Source organism: Gracilinanus agilis, chromosome 2 (genome assembly GCF_016433145.1).
Source record: "Gracilinanus agilis isolate LMUSP501 chromosome 2, AgileGrace, whole genome shotgun sequence".
In the NCBI taxonomy this organism is placed as follows: Eukaryota; Metazoa; Chordata; class Mammalia; order Didelphimorphia; family Didelphidae; genus Gracilinanus; species Gracilinanus agilis.
In genome coordinates, this window is record NC_058131.1 from 649,331,968 (window position 1) to 649,353,762 (window position 21,795).

Here is a 21,795-nt window from a genome sequence, read left to right on the forward strand (position 1 = left end):
TTTATTTGTTACTATTTTGGCTTATTTTATTTGTTATTATTTGTATTTACTTATTTGTTACTATTTTGTTCATTTTATTTATTATTTTATTTGTTGCTTTTTTTGTTTTATTTATATTATTTGTATTTATTTATTATTATAATTTGCTTTATTTGTTATTTATATTATTTGTATTTATTTTAAAACATTATTATGGGAAGAGGTTGATAGGTTTCACCAGACTGCCAAAGGGTTCCATTATACACAAAAACATTAAGAACTCCTGATCTAGATATCTCAACAAAAATTTCAATATGGAATTCCAAAAAAGTTCATTCATTCTTAGAATATGAGCAGTAAAAAAAAAAAAATCAAGTCTTAGTCGTTACTCATAATCAGTCTGTACTTTTTCCTGCTTCTGAAAGGCCCTCAGCCAACAATCACTCCTAATACCCACACCCACGGAGGAGCGCCGATCACCTACCAGGATGGGCGCCGCTGCCGCAGAGGTACAGACCCGGGACTGGAGAGCGGTAGTTGGAGTGCGAGGACAATGGTCGGGCAAAGTAGAGCTGATCCAGGGACATGGCGCCATGGAATATGTTCTATAAATGACACACATTTCTTAGACCGCTTTAGAGAATCAGACTGACCTCTGTTTTAACTGTCCAGTCTTGCAGACAGTTCATTGGCACAACAGATAGAGGGCAGGGCTTGGACTCCGGATTAGTTCTGAATTTGAATCCAGCCCGTCCACTCCAGGTTAGATCTAGGTGTTGAGCTCAGTTTAAAGGGACAAAAGATAAGGAAAGAAGATCCACGACTTCTATAGGCCTGCCTCTCTGTCTCTGTCTGTTTCTCTGTGTGTATGTGTGTGTCTGTCTGTCTCCCTCTCTGTCTCTGTCTCTGTCTCTCTCTCCATCTCTGTCTGTCTGTCTGTCTGTCTCTCTCTGTCTGTCTCTGTCTCTGTCTCTGTCTGTCTGTCTCCCTCTCTGTCTCTGTCTCTGTCTGTTTCTCTGTGTGTATGTGTGTGTCTGTCTGTCTCCCTCTCTATCTCTGTCTCTGTCTCTGTCTCTGTCTCTCCATCTCTGTCTGTCTCTCTGTCTCTGTCTCTCTCCATCTCTGTCTGTCTCTCTGTCTCTGTTTCTCTCTCTCTGTCTCTGTCTGTCTGTCTGTCTCCCTCTCTCTCCCTCTATGTATATACGAGATACTCACCCCACCAGGAAGTCCAAATACGCTCTCCAGATCCGGTGGTGTCAGGATGTCTCTGCCAATCACCGATTTCTTGAAGCCTGGAGCATAGGCCTCAATGCTGTCAAACACTAGGAGTTCCAAATAGCAGGGGAACAAGGGTGTATTAGCGGGAGGGGGGACTGTAAAGGTCCAGGGAGAATGATTCATAGACAAATAAAGAGCCTAATCCTAGGCAGCTGATTCCATAAGGGCTAAGTCTATGATCCAACTAAAGCCCTTGAATGAATGAAAACACATTTATTAAGTGCCTACTGTGTGCAGAATAGCAGACTATGTGCGGGGGATATAAAGAGAAAGCAAAGACGGTTCTTCCTCTAATAGAGGAGATCTAGATATGTTTCTATATGTACATATGCACACATATGTACCTATACATTACACATGCACACACAGGTTTATATATACCTGTATTTGTTTTTGTACACACATAGTGTACACTCACATATAAACATGTATATGTAACATATACAAAAATATTGTTTATATCTTTGTATAATATGTACACTATATGTATATTTATATATGACTGTGCATATCTATATACTATATTAAGTAATATAAATTTTATAAATATATAATATATTATTAAATATAATTAATTATTAAAGAGAAAAACTAATACTTAATAAAATAAAATAAATAATATAGTTATTTATTCTATAATATAATATTCTATAATATGTCATATTATAGAATATAATATTCTATGACAATATACATATAATATAATATACTACATAAGATAACTATATTGAATATGTATATGTACAGATGTATGTATATGTATACATATATATGGGAGGTCCTATGGACTTTCAAGTGCAGTGGCAAAGCCCCTGGGACTATTATGGAGTGAATTAAAGAACAAACAAAACAATATAAAACTAGATAGTCCAGGCCGACTTGGTTCTTTGCAATGGCTTCTAAAATAAATCAGGATGGATGAAATGGCTTTTTCCTTTTATTACAGAGGCAGGGGACTACAGATGTAGAATGTTATATACATACTATTATATAGACTGGCATGGTTTTACTTAATAATTTGTTTTTCTGACATTATAAGGGAGGGTTCAATGGGATGGAAATATGTTCAGAAATACTAGTGAAGGAAGGAAGAAAGACAGACATCAACAAAACTTTTCAAAAATCAATGAATTTTAAGACTGGGGCCATTTGGGGCAAAGTGAGGCCTGTCCTCTTTGGAAACCCACATGCATTGGGTTTGCCACAAGAATGCTCCTGAGCTTAGTATTATTTAAAGGAACCTCCATCCGGTTCTTCCATCTTGCTTGTGTTGTATGAAAACCTTGCCAAGAACGTTTGAGGAGCTCTCTGGGACAAGCCCAATCCTGTGCCACACAAGGCCAAGGCCGTGGCGCTTATTTTCTCCTTTAAAGGTCCTGCCTTGCTCCGGGATAGACTAGGAACCTGAAGACTTCAGAGCCAGCACCACACGGGGATTTGACCCTCATGGGATTCTCCACTCTGGCCTGTGGAGTATCTTGTGCATAAGCCCAGAATCTCTTGAGTTGGAAAAGATTTTAGAGGTCAGCCATTTCTACTTCTACCTGAAAGACAATCCTCTTTCCAACTTCACTGAAAAGTAATCAGTCAGTCTCCGTGTGCAGACTTCCAAAGACAGGGAATTCATCATCTTGTGAAAGAGCTCCTGCTCCTCTTGGACTCTGATCAGCCATGAGGAGACTTCCTTATATCTATTCTTTGAATTCTACCTATTTTTCTATATTCAGTACTCTGGAGCCAAGCGAAATAAGTCTAATCCCTCTTCAACATGAAAATCCTTCAAAACTTACTAACAAATGTCATATCCACCCCCACCTTGCAATCCTCTCTTTTCCCTATTCACATGATGATTTCCAATCCTCTCACAATTCTGGTTCTACCCTCTTTGGGCACGCTTCTTCCTATCTAGATTTGGATTGTAGGCAAAGGATGGGGGAAATGTAGGGTCCACCGTCCAGCAGAATGCTCTAGATGTGATCTGATCCTAGCAGAGTACGAAGAAACCATCATTGCCTTCCTGATTCTAGACCAAAGGTTCTAAAAGTGCATGAACCATTTAAAAAAATTTTTGATAACTATATTTCAATATATTTGCTTTCCTTGACAATTCTATGTATTTTATTATGTGCATTCAAAAATATTATTCCAAGAAGGGGTCTGTGGGTTTCACTAGCCTGCCAAAGGGGTCCATGACACAATAAAATTTAAGAATCCCTTTCAAGTGATTCTGAGATTGAGATGGATTGGGATTGGATCTGAGATTGGGATGGCTTTTTTGGTTACCTTATTTTCCTACTGACCCATGTCTCAACAGGATGGTAAGGAATTATTTTTGCCGATGGAAAGACTTTATAGGGGAACCAAAGTGCCAAGAGGGAGAGTAAGGAGAGTCAGATAACCAGAATGTCCTTGAAGATCTTGATTATCCCTACAGGTAGGAGAGGAAGAGTATAAGGAAAGAGTTAAAGTAGCATGAATGGGAGAGAGAACAGTTTGGAGGAGGAAAGAATGAGACACGTTTTTCACTCTATAAGCAGCATCCTGGAGACAATGACCAGGTGGCTCCTTTGACTTTACCTCTGTCGGCATAAGCGTTTCTCTCTTGCTCATCCCAGACTTTTCCACCTGTCAAGGCATAGGGAGTGTACTGAGTGAAGAGCGAGACAACATGGCAGCCAGGTGGAGCCAGGGTGGGATCCAGGGACGACGGAATGCAGAGTTCAATCATGGGCCTGAGTCAAGGGGAGAGAGGCAGAGAGAGGATCAGTTCTCATGAGAAGTATCAGATTCAAGAGAACACTACAAGGGACCACAATCGGAGGTCATTCTCCGGTAGAACCACCAGGATTTTAGAAGATTCTACAAATCTGTTTAATCATAGTTGGATCCTCAGAGCAATCGCCTTCCAGAGTTCCAGGGAATATATTTCTTATAGTTTAGGAATGTTAGGAAGCTAACCATAAGTCTCCTCACTGGTTCCTACCTCCATTCTTGGATGTAATTGTTTGCTACCTGTTCACTTCCATCCTTAGCTATAGAAGAAATAACAAAGCAGGGAAAAATGTATGTTTTAAGGATTTTTCCCTGGTAACTTTTGAAGGAATTAGAGGAAGACACATTACTAATAATATACCGTGTTAATGGGTTTATGAATGAATTCAATCATTCTGGAAAACAAATTGGAATCATGTCCAGAAAGTGACTAGAATATCCATATCTTTGAACCCAGATAGCTCATGTTTAGGCATATAAACCAAAGACAGAAAGAAAAGGTTTCAGGTATAACAAAATGTTCATAGGAACTCTTTTTGTAATAACAAAGAACTGGAAACAAGTCAATGTTTATCAATAGAGGAATAGCTAAACAAATTGTGGGACATTAGTTTATGGTAGTGAAGTGTGTTAAATAGAGAGCTGGTCGCAAAACCAGGAAGACCAGGGTTCAAGTTATTCCTCTGATATATTCACCCTGATATATTCACCAAGGCATTTAACCACTCAGTCCTTTAAACATGTCTTTAAGAGTATGCCACCAAAAAAGGTGCCCAATCTGCATCAGAAAAGGAGTTTTATCACCTGGAAATTCCCTATGTCAGTGAGATCACAGGTGTCAAAGGATTACACTTCTGGAGCTGGAAGAGACTTCTGAGAGAATCTAGTTCTTCATTTTATACCTAAAGGAAACTGAGGCCCAAGGAATTTAAATGGCTCATCCAAGATCACTTGGGAAATAAGCACCAATGGAAAGACTGGAACAAAGATCCTCTGACTCAGTTCAGAACTCTTTCTACTGTATATGATGGTGTCTCACACGAATGTAATGGAATATTACTGTGCTATATAATAATGATGAATATGAAGAATTCAGAGAAGTATGAGAAGATATTTAAGTTGATACAAAGTGGGGCAGCTAGGTAGTACAATGGCTAGAGAGCCAGGGCTGAAGACTGGAGGAACTGAATTCAAATGTGACCTCAGATATTTCCTAAATGTGTGACCCTGGGCAAGTCACTTAACTCTAATTGCCTAGCCCTTACCATTCTTCTGTGTTAGAACCAATACACAATATTGATTCTAAGACAAAAGGGAAGGATCTTAAGAATAAATAAATTGGGGGCATCTGGGTAGCTCAGTGGATTGAGAGCCAGGCCTAGAGACAGGAGGTCCTAGGTTCAAATCCGGCCTCAGACACTCCCAGCTGTGTGACCCTGGGCAAGTCACTTGACCCCCATTGCCTACCCTTACCAATCTTCCACCTATAAGCCAATACACAGAAGTTAAGGGTTTAAAATAAAAAAACAAAAAACAAAAAAAAGAATAAATAAATTGATACAAAATGAGGGAAATAAAACTAAGAAAATAATATAGCTATAGCTATGTAGATACAAAAACAAAAAAAAAATATAATGTGATTACAGTAGACTTGAGAAAGGGCGGAGAAAATGTACCTCTCTCCCTTCTTTGAAGAAGTGAAGGAGTCCAAAAGTAGGATATTAAAGATATTATCCACCTTGACTGATATGTTGGTAAGTTTTGCTGATACACCCTTTTCTCTTTCTTTTTTATTCTTTGTTACAAAGAATGGCTCTTTGAGTAGAAACAGGGAGAAGAGTATATTTAGAAATGGAAGTGATATAAAAACAAAAATTATTTTCAAAAAAATGTTAAAATAATTTCCTCCAATCACTTTATGGGGAAGGTGGGGAGGAATATGGCAGCAATCCATTTCCTAAAGGAAGGGGAAATATAAGTGATAGAATTTATGTATTAACCACTCCAAGCTCCAGGTTCCTCTTCTGCAATATGAAGGGATTGGACTAGTTGATTTTTAAAGTTCCTTTGAGATCTGACATTCTATGATTCTAAGAAATTAAATAACATATATGTATGTATGTATGTATATGTGTCCATGTGTCCATGCATCCTGAAGGAAGGGAAGTAGAGATTAATGTTATGAAGCTCAAATGAAATAACATGTGTAAAAGTCTTTGAAAACATTATGTATGTCCCAGTAATTATCTTATTATCATTATTAAAAGGGAAATAGGTGGTTAGGTTCAAGAGGGGCATTGCTATAATAATAATGGTAGCTGAAACTTAAATCATACTTTATTAAGTAATTAATAAATTAATTAATAAATTAACATTTATTAATTTAAGATTTATTAATAAAATAAATGTATTAAATATTAAGATGTTCAAAGAACCTTACAGACATTATATCATTTGTGTCTCCCTCAAATCTTATGATATATATTGGCTATATGGGTATTATTAATCCCTATTCTACTAACCTGGATATTGAGGACACTAAATTTTCCCATGGTCACAAAGCTAGGAAGTATCCTAAGTAGGATTCAATTAAGGCTTTTCACGACTCTGAGTCCAACATCATTCCACTATGCCATGCTGTCTTATAAAGTGGGGGAAATGTTTCTATATCTGCATATAGGGGCAACTAGGTGGTATAGAGTAACAGGACTGAGGTCAGGAAGATTCATCTTCCTGAGATCAAATCTGACCTCAGACACTTACTAGCTCTGTAAGGTTGGGCAAGTCACTTAACCCCGTTTGCTTCAATTTCTTCATCTTTAAAATGAGCTGGAGAAGGAAATGGCAAAACCCCAAAGAAAACCCCAAATGGAGTTATGTAGAGTGGGACATGATTGAACCAACTGAACAATATCAAAATATCTCCATATATAGCTATAGATCTTTATATTTACATAGATATCTTTATATATGTATATATAGAAAATGAAAGATAGATAGATAGATAGATAGATAGATATGAGCAAAAGATTAGAAGAGGCCATTTGGAATAAGAAGTCAACATCAGAGCTTAGGAAGAATAGTGAAGAGGGAATTGATTCAAGAGATATTATGGAGCTAGAATCATTAGAACTTAACTTAATGGGGATTTATGGAGGCAAGGGACCAATCAAAAATAATGCCAAGATTTAAAACTTAGGTGAATTCTATTGCCAATTAGAGTTTATGGAAAAGATCAATCAGTAAGTGAATAAGCATTAGTTAAGCCCATACTATGTGCCAGGCATTGCGCTGGGGGGGGGGGTACAGAGGGGTACAAATACAAAAACAAGACATTTTCTGCCCACAAGGAATATACAATCCACTAGGTGGGGTATATATCATGTTCTGAATTACAGATTACAAATGAAATCAGTACACCATGACTTGGGGAAGGACACTAACAACTGGAGAAATCAGCAATGCTACCTTAAAAGTGGCCCTTGAGCTGAGGCTTAAAGGAAACCAAGGGTAATTATAAATCCAGTTTGGGCTATAGTGAATTTAATATTCTCATGGGACCTACAGGTGGAGTTGTCCTGGGGACAACATCAAAGTTTATATGTGACTGTTAAGAAGAAGTTCAGGGATGGAGATAGTGATGTGAGTCATTTAAGAAAAGACGATTGTTAAATCAAAAGAATGAATGAGAAAAAGAGAATGGAGCAAGAGAAGACCAAGGACAAAATCTTAAGCAAGATCAACATTAAAAAAGTGAGAAAGAAGAGTCAGTCACAGAAGTGACTGTTGAAATGAACTTTAGAAGACGGTATATTCAGAAGGAGGGATGGTCAACAGAATCAAAAATTAGGAAGATGGTTGTAGAGGACAAAGGCTGATTTAAAGACCCTTGGATGGGGTGATTAGGAAGCCAATGGTGACCTTTTAAAAAATAGTCTCAATAGAATAAAAGAGAAGGAAACCAGATAATAAGCAATGAAGGAGAAGATGGGTGGTGAGGAAATAATGGTAATACCATTTCAGGAAGTTTAATGTTAAAAGGGAAGAGATAGCTGGGTAGTAGATTGATGGGGTTGAAGAGGACAGGGAAGACTTTTTTTAGGATGGGCAAGAGTTTAGCACCTTTGAAGTCAGATGGGAAGGGATCAAGACAAAGGGAGAGGGAATGACTGAAGATGTGGAAGGGAAAGAAATACAAGTTCATTTTTTCTTGATATCCTCAGTACAATGTTTTTCCCTCTTGTAGCCACTTAATAAATGCTGGTTGGATCAGAGTAGCTTGGATTGGATTGGAGAGGGGATGAAAGAAGGAACAAAGGTCCTAGACAAGGTAGAGGGAGATGGAATCGAAGACACAGGGTAGTGGCTTGACAAAGAAAATAACAGGTAAAGATTTTGAGAAATTTTGAAGTGTGAAGGGAGGGAGTTAGAGCTTTCACCAAACAGCCTCAATCTTCTTGATGAAATTGGAAACTGGGTCATTTACTAGGTGAAGGTTGGGCTTTGAGGAAAGAAGAAAAGCTTTGAAATACTAGCTGTGGGGAATAATATAAAGAATCAATAAGAGTCAAATAGGATTGCTGAGAAACTGTAAGGGCCCAGTTGAATTTATGCACCATAAATTTATAATTGGGGAAATCAGCACAATTCTGTGACTTTTTCTATTGATGTTCAGCAGGTCAGACCCAGGAAAGGAGAAATTGGTTGGAGGGAGGTTGCTCATGGTTGCAGATTAGCAGGGTAAGAATGGAAAAAACATCTGGGGGTCTGGTGGTTATACAAGAGTGGTTAAAGGAGCTCTGATTTGCTTGACTGGTTGTAGAGGCAAATGAAGTCAGAGGGGAGGAAGAAAAACAGGGAGAACGGAAAAGAGTAGAGGAGTGGAGGCCATTAGGAGAAAGAGCCATTTAGTATTAGTAAGGGAATAGGGAAGGTTGAGTAGAAGGTTAGGGGGGTACAAGTAGGTATAAGTAGGAAAGTAGGAGGGTAGTAGAAGTAGGGTACAACTAGGTACAAGTAGAAGGGCAGGAGACTAAAGTTAGAGATTGGAGCTTCAGAGTCTAGGACCTGAAAAGTGGTACTATAATTAAAGTGGGATGGGAAACTAGGTTGGTACAGTGGATATTGTGTCAGACCTAGAATCACGAAGACTCATCTTTCTGAATTCAAATTTGGCCTCAGACAATTACTTTACTAGATGTGTGGCCCTGGGCAAGTCATTTAGCCCTGTTTAGCTCAGTTTTCTCATCTGTAAAATGAGATGGAGAAGGAAATGGCAAATCAGTCCAGGATCTTTGCTGAGAAAACCCCAAGTGGGGTCATTAAGAGTCAGACATGGCTAAAACTATCATATAAGCATATAAGAAAGTGCTCTAAATCTCTAATAATTAGAGAAATAGAAATCAAAACAACTCTAAGGTATTACCTCAAACCTAGAAGATTGGCTAAAATGAGAGAAGGGGAGAGCAATGAATGTTGGAGGAGATTGTGGCAAAACTGGGACATTAATGCATTACTGGTGGAATTGTGAATTGATCCAACCATTCTGGATGGCAATTTGGAACTATGCTCAAAGGGCTATAAAAGACTGACTGCCCTTTGATCCAGCCATACCATTGTTGGGTTTGTACCCCAAAGAGATCATAGATAAACAGATTTGTACAAAAATATTTATAGCCGTGCTTTTTGTGGTGGCAAAAAACTGGAAAAGGAGGGTATGTCCTTCAATTGGGGAATGGCTGAACAAATTGTGGTATATGCTGGTGATGGAATACTATTGTGCTCAAAGGAATAATAAACTGGAAGAATTCCATGTGAACTGGAAAGACCTCCAGGAATTGATGCAGAGTGAAAGGAGCAGAGCCAGAAGAACGTTGTACACAGAGACTGATACACTGTGGTAAAATAGAATGTAATGGACCTCTGTACCAGCAGCAATGCAATGACCCAGGACAATTCTGAGGGATTTATGGAAAAGATGCTACCCACATTCAGAGGAAGAACTGCAGGAGTGGAAACAGAAGAAAAGCAACTGCTTGGACACATGGATTGAGGCAGACATGATTGGGGATGTAGACTCAAAACTACAACACCAATGCAACTATCAACAATTTGGAAATAGGTCTTGATCAATGACACATGTTAAAAACAGTGGAAATGTGCATCGTCTATGGGGGGAGAGTCGGGGGCTGAAGGGTAAAGTAAGAGTATGAATCATGTAACCATGTTAGCTTTTCTAAAAAATAAAAATTTTTAAATGAAAAAAAAAGAGTCAGACATGACTGAACAGCAAATAGATAAAAATTGTTGGAGTTAATGAAATTGGGGAATTAAGAGGTCAAAGTATTAGAATAGTGTTAAATATAACCATAGGATTAGAGATCCATAATAGGAAGGGAGTAAAGGGGGCCATTTAGTCCAAAATCATTGTATAGGTGAGAAAATCGAAGCCCAGAAGGTCATGCTTCCAGCAGGTGGAAAAATCTAGAGTTGAACTCAGGTCCATGGATAATAAACCCAGTGTTTTTTTTTTTCCCAAAAATCACTGTTATTTCCTGTCTGTTTATGGAGGTGATGGGAGCTGACAGAAAGATTATAAGCCAGCTATAAGGTCACTGACAAATTCAAACAATCAAGCTGCCAGTCAGCATTCATTAAGCATCTTGGGTGGGGTCATTGCTAAGGATACAGCGATGGATGCAAAACAGGTCCAGTCTCAAAGAGTTTATATTCTTTTTGGTGAGACAAATGGGTACATCCCTAGATATATACGAACCATATTCAGAGCAGTTTTTGTAGAACAATGAACTAGAAGCTTAGGGAGTAAGGAAAGAAAGAAGGGGATGGATGGGAGAGATGTTACCAAGGAAGAGACGGCAGAATTGGTTGAAATGATAGCATTAATGAGTATTTGATAAATGAATAATTGGATGAATGACTTTATTATATTGCAAATTAGGCCTTAATTTCCATTCTTTTAGAGTCACTCCTTTAGCAATCTGCAGTACATGGTAAAAACAATACAAATAAACAGACCTTTTGACTAAATACATTGGAATATACATAGCAAGTCCTTTCAAAAATAAAACTGGAGCAGGTAAGTGACTCAGTGGGTAAAAAACCAGGACTAGAGATGTGAGGTCCTGGGTTCAATCTGGTCTCAGACAACTTCCTAGTTGTGTGATCCTGGGCAAGTCACTTGACCCCAAATACTTAGCCTTACCACTCTTCTGCCTTGGAACAGATACGTACTATTGATTCTAAGACAGAAGTTAAGGGTTTTAAAAACAAACAAAAAAATCAAGAGATCTTTTTTCAAATATTTTCAAAGCAACATTATATATAATTACAAAGAACCCTGTCTCCCTGCCACAAATAAAGTAATCTAAATGCCTACCCTTAGGAGAATGGGTAAATAGATAATGATACGTTAATGTGATAGAATATTATATGGCAATTAATACCAATGAGTATAAAGAATTTAGGGAAACTTGTAGATATTTTTTATGAGCTAATGTAAAGTGAAAGAAGCAGAATGAAACAGAAAATGAACTGTACAGACTGTGATCATAAAAGAGGAAAAGTCAATGATAATGAATAGACAAAAACAACCTTAATGAGGACTTAGGAGTGACTAGAAAGCTTATAAAAAAATTAAAAACATATATATGTATGTATATATATATATGTAAACATATATATACATCACACACATATATGTAGGTTTTATAAAATATATATGATATACTATATATCATATGTGATATATAAGCATTATATATGAAGTATTAATTTTATGCATTGAAATAAACTCATTAAAATGTAAATAGTTACAAAGCAAGTTTTCAGTGTTGGTTTTGTAATAGAACACTTAATAAATTTTTTAAAAAAATCAAAGTGACACTTCTTGTAATTGGGTTTAGGGAAGACCATTCAGGAAAACTATCTAGTCACCAACCTACCTGTGGGAAGGGATCCCCTTGGAGGCATCCTCAAAGGCCTGATGGAGGATTTGGGTATCTTCACAGTTCAGGTGGATGGAGCATTGATGATGGGGTAGTGGTAGGCCACTGGTGGCATTTGGTGCAGCCAGGAAGTTGGGCAGTTTGTCTACAGCCACTGTGGATTTCCAAGAGAGTGCCAAGAGAACAGTAATACTAAAGGAGACCATAGCCTCAGTTCTCCAAGCTCTTTCCCCTGCTACTTTTCTCTCCATAGTGGGCAGGGGGCACATAAGAATAGAAAATCAAAAAGGAGATCAGGGTAAAAGTATTTCACTTCTTAAAACTCTGAGGGTAGGTTGGGGAAAGAAAGAGACAATGTTGGTGAATCTGCTTGATGAGGAATGAAAAGGAGGCACTATAACTACCAGGAACAAATGAAGGCAGAAACTTATAAAGTATTCTTCTGTCTAAGTGATTATCCTCCAGCTAAGCCTCCAAGAAACCAAAGCTTGCAGTTTCAACAAGAAGCATCCAGCAGAGGGAGGAGATTTGGTTGCTTGCTCTCTTACTCATTTCCTCGTGATCTAGAGTATCATACCTACCATTAATCTTGGTGACTGGTGATTGGGTGTCTAATTGAGAGATTTTCTTGATGAATTCCTCAGGGAGTTGCTCCTATAAGAACACAATGAACTGTGGTGGACACTGCCCTAGGGTAGGAATGACCTATGTTTTGAAATCACTTACGTACTAACAAAGGGCTGACTCTTCGTGACCCCATTTGGGGTTTTCCTGGCAAGATACTGGAGTGGTTTGCCATTTCCACTTCCAGAGGAAATCCTTTACAGATGAGGAAATTGAGGCAAACACGATTAAATGACTTGCCCTGGGTCACACAGCTAGTAAGCATCTGAGATCATATTTGAACTCAGGAAGACTAGTGTTCCTGATTCCAGGTTCAGCACTCTATCCACTTTACCACCTAGTTGTCCAATAATAAAGAGCTGGGGACACTCCAAGTTCCTGGAGCCAGGTCTCTAAAAACCAAGAAATAGATAAGACCTCTTTCCGCCATTTTCTTTCTTGATCCTCCCAAGTTGTCTCTATTCTCCACTCAGTTTTGTGTGTATTTTGCTTGTACTTATCTATATACTTTGTTCTTGCTTTTGTTTATAACCCTAGTGCCTAGAACAGTGCTTGGTCCATGGAAATGCTTAGTAAATTCTTGTTGAATGGAATTAAAATTTACATTATCCTTTCCTGTGAGAAAAATGTTCAGGGTACAAGTAAAGGATAGAGTGATACTTATATCCTCAGGAGGTTCAGATGCCAAAGGTCTGGATAAGTCCAACTAGGGAGGCGCCTAGAGTTTGCCCACAATAACTCCCTAAAAGTGTGTCATTGTCACTTCTTTTTTAAATTTAATTTTATTGATTAAGGAAATTTTTCCATGGTTAAATGAGTCATGGTCTTTCCCTCTCCTCCTCCCACCTCCCTCCCATAGCCAATGAGCAACTCCACTGGTTTTTGCATGTATCATTGATCAATACCTATTTCCATATTATTGATATTTGTACTAGGGTGATCGTTTAGAGCAGTGATTCCCAAAGTGGGTGCCACCGCCCCCTGGTGGGTGCTGCAGCAATCCAGGGGAGCGGTGATGGCCACAGGTGCATTTATCTTTCCTATTAATTGCTATTAAAAAATTAATTTCCAGGGGCGCTAAGTAATATTTTTTTCCTGGAAAGGGGGCGGTAGGCCAAAAAAGTTTGGGAACCCCTGGTTTAGAGTCTTCATCCCCAGTCCTATCCCCATCGATGTTACTTCTTTTTTAGGGTGGTCACCTCCTTTTCAGCTCTCTTCCCTCTTCCCTCCCTGCCCTCCTCCAGCCTCAGGCCACATCCACAGCCTCTCACCTGTGGTGCCAACTTCAGGAAAGTGATCTGTGGAGATGCGTTGGACAGTACCAGTTTGCTCCTCACTTCCGTTCCATCCTGTAGTACGACTCCCTGGACTCGCCCGTTGCTGTTCACCTGTACCTTATCCACAGGCTAAAGACCCAGTAAAGAACGAGAGGCCGTTGGGGACCAAAAAAGGACTTCAGAATTGGACTCTGGGGAACCACAGTGGGGTTCTTGTAGAAGGGACAGAGGTGCCCTTATCTGGGCTCACACTGGGGACTCATCATAGTCTTCACTTACAGTCTTCAACACTCCTATATTCAAATGCTGTCTGTCTTTCCTCCAACTCCCAGTTCCTTCATGGACTCTTTGTGCACTAGTATTGGGGGGCCCAATGGTGTGGCATTTGCCATGAAATGTCTGCTCTTCCATGGGCCGTGATCAGAATAGTGAGCTGGGAGTGATAAGGAGGTTGTTGGGCATCAGGAGCAGCTTACCTTTTCCGTGAAGATATTTGCTCCATGTGCTTCTGCTGCCCTTGCAATGGCATGAGAGAGGGCACCCATGCCACCTTCTACGTACCCCCAGGCCCCCTTCTTCCCCTCCAGGCCTCCCATCACATGGTGTAGCAGCACATACCTAGTGGGGAGATGGTTGTTGTTCAGTCATGTCCGACTCTTCATGACCCCATTTGGGATTTTCATGGCAAAGATACTGGAGTGGTTTGTCACTTCCATCTCTAGTTCATTTTACAAATGAAGAAACTGAGGCAAACAGTGTTAAATGATTTGCCCAGGCTCACATAGCTATTAAGTATCTGAGGCTGGATTTGAACTCTGGTTTTCCTAGTTCCAGGCCTTGGTACCCTATTCACTGTGCCACCTAGCCATGTTCTAAGACCCTATTCAGTTCTAAATTCCATGGTCCTCAGATCATAACCAAAAGATAACAGCTGTTGTCATGATTTCTACCCTCCCCTCAGTCCTCAGGAATTTCTAACCTGGAAGAAAGTGGCTTATCCCTCCCTATTTTAGATATTTTAAAAATAGTTTTATTTTATAATATTTATATACATAACATTATATAATATATAACAATTTATATATATCATATAATAATAAAACAATAAATTTATTTAAATTTAAATATATTTAAGTATATTTAAATAAGTTTATTAAATCATTAAAATTAAATCAGTTTAAATATTTAAATATTTGAGGGTTCAGGAAACTGACAAGACAGCATTTTCTAGTCAGGACTTGCTTCCCATGGGAAATATCTGCTCCTTCAGAATACCCTTCATCTCACCTTATACACACTAAATTACCTAAATCTTAGGAAGCAGTCATTACTCATTAAGAAATAATAACATTAACAATTTTTATTTTCTGAATGCCACCAGGTGGTTTAGATCTCTACCTTAACCTTTCACATACAAAAAATGGAAAAGGGAATTGTTCTACAAAAAAAGGATTGGAGACTTTTGACTAGATGTCCTTGAAACAAGAAGGGGAGAAGTGAGGGAGAGGAGGAGAGAGGAGAAGAAAAGGAGAGGAAGAAGATAAAAGAAGGAAAAGGAGAGAAGGGGAATATTATTTTCGTTCAGAGTTTTGCTTAATAATTAAATTTCCCTGTCCTGTGCCCCAGCACTGGTTTCCCTTACTTACCCACTTCCAGGAGTGTGGGGACTTGTCATGGCTCCAATTACAGCATCTGTGGCAAGAGTTGCTTTCAAGGGCTCAGACTCAAACCATTCATCCAACACCTAGGACAATAAAAGAAAGTTAGAATGAATGGCGATCACTTCTCCTCCAGAACACTTTCTCACACCCATCTCTGATCAGAGTATTGGAAACTGTTTAGTTTGTAGAGTTTTGATGGGAGTAGAACCTTATTTGGTCAAAGTAGCACTTACCTTGGTAATTGGGCCAGTGATAACTTGGTAATACTGGGGAAGCTGTGATCCCAAAATTAGACCTAGAAAATAAAACCAAAAACAGGAAAAAAATTATTACCCCAAATGTGGTGGAAACCTCAATGTTACACTCTAATGTCTCCTTGTAACGCGAGGGTGATCCTTTCTCCCAAAGGCAATGCTTTCTTGCTGTTCCTCACACATGACACCCTACCTCCTGAGTCTATGTGTTGGCCATCTCTCCTGAATAGGATGCTCTCTGCCTTCACCTCTTCCTTCAAGATTCAGATCAAATCCTACCTTCTGTAAGAGGCCTTTCCTGGTTCTTCCCTACACCCTCATTCATAAATTCACACCTTAGGAGGCTATCTTACATTTGCACTACACACATCTTATATGTACATATGCTATAAAAATTTTGTTTGCATTTCATTCTCTTCCCCCAATCCCACCTTTTCCCTTTAGAACTTGAGCTCCTGGAGGATGGGGATTGTTTTTGCCTTTCTTTCACTACCCAGCACTTAGCTGACATAGAAGAAGCACTCAATAAATGTTTTTTGACTTTACTTGCCAGTGGAATATTAACTCTAACAGGCCCTATTGAGTTAGAAAGGCTTTAAATATAGACCCAGTGATGGACCACATCTTTGTTTAAAGACTAGCCTAGCTCAGCTAGAATGATCACAGTGTGATGAGTTTTTAGGTCAAGGCAGTTTTTTTTTTTACACCCTTACCTTCTGTCTTAGAATCATAAAAATATCGGTTCCAAGACAGAAGAGCAGTAAGGGCTGGGCAATTGGGGTTAAGTGACTTGCCCAGAGTCACACAACTAGGAAGTGTCTGAGGGCAAATTTGAATCCAGGACTCCCCATCGCTAAGCCTAACTCTATCCACTGAGCAACCTCGATGCCCTTCACTCAGGACAATTGTTAAAGATTAGTTACTAGGTTACAGTGTGGTTTGTCTGCACTTTTAGAGGGAATGCCAATGAAATTATAGATCCTTGAAGTGAAAAAAATTAAAGAAAAGATTTTGACCCCAGCCTCTGAGGACAAGAGAGCTCCTGAAGAAATGGACAAATCTTGGTTTGGTTTTGTCTTTTTAATTTTTATATTTTAAAGACCCCAGTCTTTTTTATCTCACCTAGACTAGAAATATGGGGACTACTTATGGGCTCAGTTCCACTGGTCACACCAGGCTCCCAAAGATTCACCAAATTAATGCTGAGCTTAGTTTTTTTTCTTTTTTATATCTAAAGACTTGCTCTCCTTATCTAACTTAGACAGAAAGTGTCAGGGCTATTAATCAGTCCAGTGCCACTGGTCAGGCTATGCTTCCAAAGCCTCACTCTATTAATGCTGAACTGAGTTTGGATAGCCAGTTGGCTTTGCCTGCTGAAGCTCAGAAACTCCTGAGTTCCAAATAAACTGCTTTGAGACTCCTTGTAGTTGGGATTATAAATAGGCATTGTGACACCAAGTAAAATCTTTGATCTTTGAAGAGAATTTTCCCACTGCTATCCCATTGCTTCATTTTGAATTCAGAGGGACATTTATATACCTTTGGCTCTAAAATGGTCCAATCATTTATTCAGAAAATTAGTCTGAATTCACTTGGTGGTCTAAACAGTAATCAACACTTTGAATAATTCCCTGGAGGCAGAAAGAACAGAAAAGCCTGCCTTTCTCTTAGAAGTTCTGGGCATCATGGAAATTTGCCTTGTGCTTTTGCAGAGGTCATCAGAGGAAGATACCTTAGAGGTCAACTGGTCTGTCCCCCTCATTTTGCAGATGAGAAAACTCCATGGAAGTTAAATGATTTGCCCAAGACCACCTGGGTGGTGTCGGATGTCAGAGATAGGGTCCTCTAACTCTAGAACTTATCCACCAATATGGCCTTTGGCTACATAGCAGAAGACAGGATTCACTGGAAAAAGACTGTGATATTGGGAAAGATTGAAGGCAAAAGGAGAGACACCAAAGGATGAGATGGATATATAGTGCCATGGAAACAACAAACATGAACTTGGACAGATGTCAAGAGACAGTAGAGGATAGAAGGTTCTGGCATAGAAGGTCCATGAAGTCAGAAAGGGTAGGAAACAACTGAACTATTAAAGAACAACAACATGACCTCTGGGACCTACCTGCCTGTAAAAGAGGTTTAAGTGTAAAGAAGGCTCTCAATCTCTGATGCAGGGAGCTATGCTGAAAGGCAGTTGTGTCCACTGGGGAGGAATCCAGCAAAGGATCAATGGCTGATGCCAAACGGTTCATAAACATTTCATATTTGGGAAAAGCCTGAAAAAGAGGAGGACAATATATCATGGTAGGCACTCCCTCCATAATTCATTTTATTCTTACAGTTCCCACTATTTGATCTCTAGTTTTTCTGTATTGTCATTTCATTGTGGCTTACTTTTTACCCAGGCTGGAGGCACCATGGCTACTCATAGAATGGATCTCATTGTCGATCATCATGGGAGCTTTGACCTGTTCCACCTTGGGCATCTTGATGGTCCTGCCTTCTTGCTAATGAGGTGCCATGCTCAGTTGTTTCTAAGTTGAATAAGTTCTGCCAGCTTGTTAAATTTTGCTAGTCTAAGACAAAGCCCCAGTTGCCCTGGTTATTGCTCTGAGGAAACCAAAGACTACTTCTGATTCTACCATCCAAAGTCAAGGAAGCAGCTTAGTGGATTGAACATGATCTCTAGCAAGTCTCTGGCTTGCTATCCTTTCAAGGTAATTTCATTTTAGTCTAGATAATTCTATGGGTTAGAAATCATAGTCAAGCATTGCTCATCTTCCTCTTTTCTCCCAAGGGTTTGAAGTGCTTTATGGATAACAGGTCTGTAAGATAGCTAGTCTTATGTCTATCTATTTAAGAAGGTACTTGTTGCAAGTTATGGCATTGGTGACCTGAAGTCTTGCTTCTTCTCTTAAGAGTCTTAGCTTTGGGGGTAGCTAGGTGGCATCATGGATAGAGAACTGGATTTGGAATCAGAAAGACCTGAGTTCAAATCCAGAATCAGTCATCTACTAGATGTGTGACTCTTGGCAAGCCAATTGGTCTTTGTCTGCCTCAGTTTCCCCACATGTAAAATAGAGATGATAACAACAATGCCCTCCCCAGGTTGTTGTGAGGATCAAATGAGATGATAGTTGTAAAGCACTTTGCAAAACTTAAAACACTATATAAGTTCTATTATTATTATTTGCTAATTTTGGACATGGTGTAAATATTTTCAGTGCCTTATTTTTTATTTCCTTTTCTTCTAAGAATGTTCTAGACACTCTGGCCCTTGCTCCCTGCTCATCTACTCCACCTTAGAAAACTCAGAGAATTGTTTCTTCTCTCTCTCCCTTCATTTTAGTAATTCTGCCAACATAAGCAACTCAATTCAATAAATATTTTACTGGTTGCCTTCCCTGTGCTTACTGTGAGGCCAGAAAGGATTTTCTACTTCATCAGAGATAGAGAGAAGGCCATTGTGTGGGATGGAAGGAGAGAAGCACTGAAGCATTGACTTCATTATTTAACAGATGGTAATAACCAAATGGTACCTGAGACCTGAGTCGTGTCAAACTCAAATAGAAGAAGGGAATAAGGGAGAGAATTTGGAACTCAGAATTTTAGGAAATGACTGTGAAAAGTTGTTATTACATATAATTGGAAAAAAAAGCTGAAAAAAGAAAGTTGTCCCAGTCACAAAGGAAGTCCCAAGAAATCCCCACCATCATTGTCCCCAATGCAGACTCAGCTCCAGATCAGGAGGGAGGAAGCTATTATACCTGAGCATCCTTTTGGGAAAATTGGGCAATCTGCTTCTGAGTTTCAGCCATGTCTGTCCCTAATAAAAGGGACCTTGGAGGTTTGCCTTGGATGCCTTCTTCCAGTATTGGTGTGAAGGAATAAGGGTTTCGAAGATAGACCTTCAGTCCGTGTTTCTGCAGAAACAAATCATCCTAGCAACATTACGTGGTTGCTTTTGTGAAGCATCTTTTTTTGGACCTTGTGAGTGGGGACATATACTTTTTTCCCAAGCCACCTCACTCTGTTTCCTCTTTTCATACAAGTCTGTGGGGAATCCCTGGTATCTCAGCTATCCCCTATTCAAAGTCCTTGTAAACTCAATGGATTTAAGAGAGACAACCAAGTCCTATGAGAAGGATTCTCTGAAAATCTGTAGAGGTGGACTTCCATTAGGAAAGAACCCAATCTGTGAGAAAAAGGACCTCAGGGCTACATTAGGACAAAGGCTGGAGCAGCTCGATCCAAAGTTATCTAGCTGGTTAGTAGCAGATATACTCTATTAAAATCGGTGTTAAAATCTCATCTCTGATGCTTGCTAGTTTTGTAACCTGAGTAACCTTTCTAAGTCTCATCATCCTTTTTTTATACAAAAGGAAATTAGTATTTTCCCAGTGTGGTTGCAAGAAAAGCTTTTAAAAATTCTACATTATGATTATCTTTATTGTTATTTAGTAGAGGGTAAATTTGAGCTGAGGTCCTAAGATTCCAACTCCAGTGTTCACTATATCATGTCAAAATACTCACCATCAAAGGCCTTTATTTGGGATAAGGCATTGTCATTCCTTAAATTCGAATTAAAATGTCAGCATGTTACCTGGGAAGGGTCACATAGGCTGATATGTGCCTTCTCTGTCTGTCATCTCAGAGTTTGGGACTGAGGCTAGCCTTCTAATCTTATTAGATTAAATACTTAATACTGTATTCTCAGGTTAAGGCCATGGTGCCAAAAAAATAAAGTAAAACGAAACCATAAATTGAGAATCTCACAAATAAAAAAATAACCTAATTTAGATTCATGAAGAAAGAAATGAAAAATGCCCTTTTTCATGAAATTTTACGGGGAATAGAAAATTCCAGTCTATAAATTAAATTCAATCTTTTTAACTATAATATGACCAATAACCATCCATTCATTCATTTATTAAATTCTCACTGTGTGCAAAACACTGCTCTACCTTTTCTTCTCTTTATTATAAAGTTCAAAATTTACTCATTTCTCTAACTTCGATAACATTCCATTCAAATGTAAATAGATAATATATTTTATTGTAAGTATATTTAAGTGGATTTCTCAGTACTGATGTAATTCACTGTAGAGGCAGTGTGGGGGTGGTGGGAAAAGCCCTGAAGTCCTGAGGCTTCAGTTCTCATCTCAGGTTTGCCACAAATATGCAAGTCATTTGGGCAAGTCACTTACTTTCTTCATTTGGAAAATGAAAAGGCTAGAAAAGATGATCTCAAGTTCTTTCTCAGTTCAAAATTTGTGGGGATTAGGTCCCCAAGAGCCTTTTGGAAGGTCTACGAGGCCAAAACTATCTTCACAGTGTTTTAGTTAGTTGTGCTATCATTTTAGTATTGTCTGACTCTTCATGACCTTAATTGGGGTTTTCTTGGAAGAGCTACTGGAATAGTTTGCCATTTCCTTCTCCAGCTCATTTTATAGAAGAGGAAACTGAGGCAAACAAGGTAAAGTAACTTGCTTCATACAGCTAATAAGTGTCTGAGGACAAGTTTGAATTCAGGAAGATGAGTCTTCCTGACTCTGAGCCTGGCATTCCATCCGCTGTGCCACCTAGCTGCCCAATGTCTTAACTATCCGTGTGGTAAATAATAGTAGATATAACCCCCATAAAACAAAAATTCTTTGAGGATTTTTAATAATTTTTAAGAGAGTAAAAAGGATACAAGGACCAAAAGAGTAGTAAAAAATGTTATGTGAGGTCAGAGGAAGGCATGAATTTCTAACAAGACAGATGAAGGGAATCAGTTAAAATTTTAGTTCACTTAAAGGAGGAAATATGCTGGTACAAGGAACTGGAAGAAGGGAATGAATAAACAAATGAGGAAGAAACAGAGAGAGCAAGAGCAAAAGAGAGAGACAGAGGGAGGAAGGAAGGAGGAGGGAGAGATGGAGAGGTGGAGAGGGAGGATGGGAAGAAGAGAGAGAGAGAGAGAGAAAGAGAGAGAGAGAGAG

At 38.9% G+C, this 21,795-nt stretch overlaps 1 protein-coding gene across 1 annotated transcript in view; it reads right to left on the reverse strand.

The window, feature by feature from the left end:
• PYROXD2 (pyridine nucleotide-disulphide oxidoreductase domain 2) overlaps positions 1-21,795 on the reverse strand; it is a 35,814-nt gene that overhangs the window by 1,766 nt on the left and 12,253 nt on the right. The window contains exons 4-14 of the mRNA XM_044660213.1: positions 19,580-19,753; positions 17,935-18,088; positions 15,789-15,850; positions 15,541-15,638; positions 14,371-14,512; positions 13,889-14,023; positions 12,575-12,647; positions 11,991-12,147; positions 3,835-3,989; positions 1,195-1,301; positions 464-584 (exon numbers count right to left, since the gene is read on the reverse strand). Of these exons, the coding sequence (XP_044516148.1) occupies positions 464-584; positions 1,195-1,301; positions 3,835-3,989; positions 11,991-12,147; positions 12,575-12,647; positions 13,889-14,023; positions 14,371-14,512; positions 15,541-15,638; positions 15,789-15,850; positions 17,935-18,088; positions 19,580-19,753 (1,378 nt within the window). The remainder of the gene's footprint in view (positions 1-463; positions 585-1,194; positions 1,302-3,834; positions 3,990-11,990; positions 12,148-12,574; positions 12,648-13,888; positions 14,024-14,370; positions 14,513-15,540; positions 15,639-15,788; positions 15,851-17,934; positions 18,089-19,579; positions 19,754-21,795) is intronic.